The following is a 6,000-nucleotide window of genomic DNA, read 5'->3' as shown; positions in this document are numbered from 1 at the left end:
AAACAATTTAAGGTTATTGGCCAGCCCCATAATGTGTTTCTCAGGAGTCACTTCCTGCCAGATATGGTACATCCCTGTAATCTACGCACTTGGAAGACAGAGGCCGGAGAATTAATTCAAGCACATCCTTGGCTAGACAGTGACTCTGAGGTCAGCCTGAGGTACATGAGACTCTGTCTCAAAACACACACAAAAGTAAAATGTTTCTACCTGGAAAGAGCTTGTTTGTCTGAACTTCCTGTCAGTCCAGCCTCTGCTTCAGTGTTTAAATATTAATCCAGTTCAACAATTCTAACGTTCAGGGTGCAACAAAAATCTTGCAGTAAGGATGAGGCAGAAGGCAAGCACTCACAGTGTGCAAGTGTGCAAGGACTCACAGTGAGCAGCAGTGCACGAGCACTCAGTGTGCAACAGTGCGCGAGCACTCACAGTGTGCAACAGTGCGCGAGCACTCACAGTGTGCAACAGTGCACAGCACTCACAGTGTGCAACAGTGCGTGAGCACTCACAGTGTGCAAGTGTGCAAGGACTCACAGTGAGCAGCAGTGCACGAGCACTCAGTGTGCAACAGTGCGCGAGCACTCACAGTGTGCAAGTGTGCAAGGACTCACAGTGTGCAACAGTGCGCGAGCACTCAGTGTGCAACAGTGCACGAGCACTCAGTGTGCAACAGTGCGCGAGCACTCAGTGTGCAACAGTGCGCGAGCACTCAAAGTGTGCAACAGTGCGCGAGCACTCAGTGAGCAGCAGTGCGCGAGCACTCAGTGTGCAACAGTGCGCGAGCACTCACAGTGTGCAACAGTGCGCGAGCACTCAGTGTGCAACAGTGCGCGAGCACTCACAGTGTGCAACAGTGCGCGAGCACTCAGTGTGCAGCAGTGCGCGAGCACTCAGTGTGCAGCAGTGCACGAGCACTCACAGTGTGCAACAGTGCGCGAGCACTCACAGTGTTCAACAGTGCGCGAGCACTCACAGTGTTCAACAGTGCGCGAGCACTCACATTGTTCAACAGTGCGCGAGCACTCACATTGTTCAACAGTGCGCGAGCACTCACAGTGTGCAACAGTGCACGAGCACTCACAGTGAGCAGCAGTGCACGAGCACTCAGTGTGCAACAGCGCACGAGCACTCACAGTGAGCAGCAGTGCACGAGCACTCACAGTGTTCAACAGTGCGCGAGCACTCAGTGTGCAACAGTGCACGAGCACTCACAGTGTGCAACAGTGCGCGAGCACTCAGTGTGCAGCAGTGCGCGAGCACTCAGTGTGCAGCAGTGCGCGAGCACTCAGTGTGCAGCAGTGCGCGAGCACTCACAGTGTACAGCAGTGCGCGAGCACTCTGTGTGCAACCGTGCGCGAGCACTCAGTGTGCAGCAGTGCGCGAGCACTCACAGTGTGCAACAGTGCGCGAGCACTCACAGTGTGAAACAGTGCGCGAGCACTCAGTGTGCAACAGTGCGCGAGCACTCAGTGTGCAGCAGTGCGCGAGCACTCAGTGTGCAACAGTGCGCGAGCACTCACAGTGTCCAACAGTGCGCGAGCACTCAGTGTGCAGCAGTGCGCGAGCACTCACAGTGTGCAACAGTGCGCGAGCACTCAGTGTGCAACAGTGCGCGAGCACTCAGTGTGCAACAGTGCGCGAGCACTCACAGTGTGCAACAGTGCGCGAGCACTCAGTGTGCAGCAGTGCACGAGCACTCACAGTGTTCAACAGTGCGCGAGCACTCACAGTGTTCAACAGTGCGCGAGCACTCACAGTGTTCAACAGTGCGCGAGCACTCACAGTGTTCAACAGTGCGCGAGCACTCACAGTGTTCAACAGTGCGCGAGCACTCACAGTGTTCAACAGTGCGCGAGCACTCACAGTGTGCAGCAGTGCACGAGCACTCACAGTGTTCAACAGTGCGCGAGCACTCACAGTGTTCAACAGTGCGCGAGCACTCACAGTGTTCAACAGTGCGCGAGCACTCACATTGTTCAACAGTGCGCGAGCACTCACAGTGTGCAACAGTGCACGAGCACTCACAGTGAGCAGCAGTGCACGAGCACTCACAGTGTGCAACAGTGCACGAGCACTCAGTGTGCAACAGCGCACGAGCACTCACAGTGAGCAGCAGTGCACGAGCACTCACAGTGTTCAACAGTGCGCGAGCACTCAGTGTGCAACAGTGCACGAGCACTCAGTGTGCAACAGTGCGTGAACACTCAGTGTGCAGCAGTGCGCGAGCACTCAGTGTGCAGCAGTGCGCGAGCACTCAGTGTGCAGCAGTGCGCGAGCACTCACAGTGTACAGCAGTGCGCGAGCACTCTGTGTGCAACCGTGCGCGAGCACTCAGAGTGCAACAGTGCGCGAGCACTCACAGTGTGCAACAGTGCGCAAGGACTCAGTGTGCAGCAGTGCGCGAGCACTCAGTGTGCAACTGTGCGCGAGCACTCACAGTGAGCAGCAGTGCACGAGCACTCAGTGTTCAACAGTGCACGAGCACTCACAGTGTGCAACAGTGCGCGAGCACTCACAGTGTGCAACAGTGCACGAGCACTCAGTGTGCAACAGTGCGCGAGCACTCAGTGTGAAACACTATGCTTTCAGGCTTCCTATGCTGGGAAAGAACCCGATGGTCTGGGCACTGTCTGTGCACTCTAACCCAGCGTGTCTACACACCCTAAATGCTTCAAGGGTCTGACCTGGTGTCTACACACTTAGGACTCTAAAGGACACAATGGACATTTCAGTAGCACTTTCTATAAAAAGAATGCTTTATTCAAAAATAGGGTCTTTTCAAAAAAGAGAAAACTCTTATGTACAGTTCCTCGGCTTAGAAACAGTCAACAATACAGTAAGAGAGATGGGGATTCTAAAATTATGATTCTGAACATGCGGTACTGCAGTCTTTCCCCACCACACTCCAGTCATTCGCGTTTTTAAGGTCGTGGATTCCTTCCTCCCATATGCCACCCTTCCCGGGAGATACAGACATGGCGATGGTTTGGCAGTGCAAAGTTCACGATGTGACTTAAAGAAAACAACATGGTTACTGCCTCTTAAATTGGGGACTCTAGGTATTTTCTTACAGAGTCAATGTTTTTACAAAGATCTGAAAGGAAGTTTAATATTTTCTAACATTCAAAAGTTTTACTGTTTGTATTCACAAGCAAAATCAGAGTAATTAAAAAAACAAAACCAAAACGTGACTTCAAATAAATTGCAAGGCAGTATTTTGGACCATGCCTTCATGCTCGGCCAGAGGGGAGTCGTTGGTAGGGTGGTGGAGGAGAGCCCTCGGACCCTGGCTTCTGGGAGCGCAGCCAGGTCCGTACTGACAGTGATTTCAGGAAAATCCAAAGCCTTGGCTCCTTCACCAGAGTTCCACCTTCAGAGACACCTCACTTTCTGCTTTCATTTATACAGTCCTGGCCACCCTGATCAGGAAGAGAGCCAAGGGAGGAACTGCGGGCTGCTTTTTAATTTTACATTGCTTAATAATCAGAGAAATGCTGCAGCCAATAAAGGTCACTCATTTACAAGTAAAACTATACAACACAGGCCGTAAAAATAATGGAACTTGTGAAGCAGAAAGCCTTGAACTTGATTCAATGAAAATGATAGGAGCAGTAATTCTGAGTGTTTCCCGCCTTCTTGAGTAATCAAACTGCACCAGTCCTTTCTTTCCTTCCATTCCGGGTGGACTGGTAAGGGCTGGTACCTGAGTCATCAGCTACGTCATTTCCTCTAGGGTCCCCTATCCAGTAGGCCCCGAAATGGTCCTTTCAGTGATACCTCAGGGACAAATGCAAACTGCCTGCCAAGAGTAACTATCTGTCATTCTTCACATAAATAGCATCTGTAAAGAATAAAATGAAGTTGCCAACGGACTTATATGAGGCAAATTTACAGCGCTCTTAACAAAAACCATTGGCCAACTTCATAAGGCCATATATGGAAAGATTACCTATAAATCAAATTGTCATCCAACACATTTTAATAATTAAATAGTTAAATATGACACTGGATCAAAAATGATCCCAGACTGTGAAAGGACTAATCCCATTAGTCCCACAGTTTGATGAGGCCATCCCAGCCACACGTGATGACCTTGGACGTCTCATGGGGGTGCCACACCGCACCTATGCACACTTTATCGTGGGCTTTAAACCGACTGTAGAGTTTTGTGGTCTTCCAGTCCCAAATGTTTAGTTTTCCATTTCCGTCTCCTGAAATCACATAGCTGCAACAGAACGAAAACAAATCACAATTATTCGCCCACCTTAACCCGGTGAAACGATGGAGAGACACAGAGCCCGTGTTTTCACCCTAAGAAATGTGAAGGTACAGAGCTCAGGAGAACAAGCACACTCGCAGTCTGCCGCTGGCCATCTCCAGTCCCTCCCTCCGACAAGCTGCCAGCCTAAGAGCTAGGAAGTTATTTTTCACCAAGGAGACAGGGCGAGCGCACAGAGGAACGTGTTTCTCAGGCAGCCAGTGAGCATGTTAGGTACACTGTGCTGCAGTGGATTCTCAACAGTCTGAGCTTCAATATGCTCTGAACATGTCGGAGGCTGAGTCGGAAATAGGAATCTGAGGCCTAATTACCAAGCTAAATATAGAAAGTCACAGGATATCTCAATTCCTCTACCTATATATTTTTAACTAAGAGGAGGAAAGCGAATGCAGAAATTTCACTCTTGTGACCTAGAAATATCCAAAAGCTACATTTCTGTTTTCAGTGTAGTCAAATTGAAGTCTGTCCAACACTAATGGGGAATTCTCCTGGTATCCACTCAACCACAGTGACACAGAAAAACAGAGAGAAAATCACGGTGACGCAGGCAGGAATGGATTAGGTAACAGTTAAAGGCATAGGCCTAAGCAGTATTATAGACTGATGAAGACCCTGCAGAAAAGTCAAAATGTAATTTCCATAGCTTGTTCTTCCCTTTATGACTGCCCTGTCAGTTTGAAAGAGTACCCAGTCCTCGAGCACTGACGCAGGTCCCAGTGGTCTGTGAAGTATTGCTACTGAACAGCACTGTACCATCCTATCACATGTGAACAGGAAGGCTTAACTTACCTCATGTCCGGCGAGAAGTCGACCTGACAAGCATAGCCTGCTACCATGTGACCTTTGAAAATTTTCTTCTTATTTAATCTGAATCTGTTCTGGGCTCCAAAAATTAAGATTTGGTTATCCATTGACTGGCATGCGAGCCATTTCCCTGTAAAATGCAGTAAGTGGCATATTTTAGAGGAAGATTTAACTATTTTTTAAAGTTTATTTTACATATATTAGCTTTCATTACTTTTGTGCTCAAGTGCTTTCTAATAGCAGAAAAGCAATTTCTCTGGCACCGGGAGAGTGCACCAGTCAGGTATTGGCAAGAGGCATTTTTACCTACAGCACTGGACCCCACTCCCGTGTTCCCACTGTCTCGGAGAACTCCTCACATGGAGCTTCGACTGCTTAAGAACAAGGAAACAATTCCAGAGCTTGGTGCCAACAGAACTAAGTTACTAATAAAACATGCTAAGTGGAATTATTTTATAATAACTTCAGACAACAGAACTACAGAATAGAATACATCTATGGGAAGCATCAAATCAAAGAGGGTTAGCAAGACCGCAGTGACTGTTTCTCAGAGGGTGTGCTGCCTTATCTACCCTGGAGTCTGGAGCCCCAGGCCCTAAATACCATTTCCTAGCATCTCAGACACTTGTAAGGATTACCCAGGGGACAGTCCCAGCACTGCCTATGTGAGGGGAAGACTTGTCCAAGACTGGAATCCTAACGACAAACGTACATACGGGGACTGACAAAGTGCTATGTAGGGCTTGTTGTGTCTCTAAGAATGACAGGGTTCTTGCCAACCGTCACCAAAGAGGGGCAGACAGAGGGGCAGGTTCTTCCTGTCCTGGGTCTGCCCCCAGAATAGCTCTGAAAACACTCACTTTACATCCCCATCAGAGCTAGACAGTATCAGTATGCCTGCAGCACAATTACCTGCT

The 6,000-nt window shown here is 49.2% G+C and overlaps 1 protein-coding gene across 2 annotated transcripts in view; it reads right to left on the bottom strand.

The window, feature by feature from the left end:
- Positions 1-2,735: 2,735 nt before the first annotated feature.
- The window catches only part of Cdc40 (cell division cycle 40), a 52,460-nt gene continuing 49,195 nt past the window's right edge, over positions 2,736-6,000 (bottom strand). For both annotated transcript variants that reach the window (XM_075945009.1, XM_075945019.1), the window contains 2 exons: positions 5,069-5,213; positions 2,736-4,225 (listed from right to left, as the gene is read on the bottom strand). In XM_075945009.1, the coding sequence (XP_075801124.1) occupies positions 4,048-4,225; positions 5,069-5,213 (323 nt within the window). In that variant the 3' untranslated portion in view covers positions 2,736-4,047. The remainder of the gene's footprint in view (positions 4,226-5,068; positions 5,214-6,000) is intronic.

Source organism: Microtus pennsylvanicus, chromosome 1 (assembly GCF_037038515.1).
Source record: "Microtus pennsylvanicus isolate mMicPen1 chromosome 1, mMicPen1.hap1, whole genome shotgun sequence".
Taxonomy (NCBI): Eukaryota; Metazoa; Chordata; class Mammalia; order Rodentia; family Cricetidae; genus Microtus; species Microtus pennsylvanicus.
Note: the sequence above shows the minus strand (reverse complement) of the source record. Positions and strands in the feature narration are given on the sequence as shown.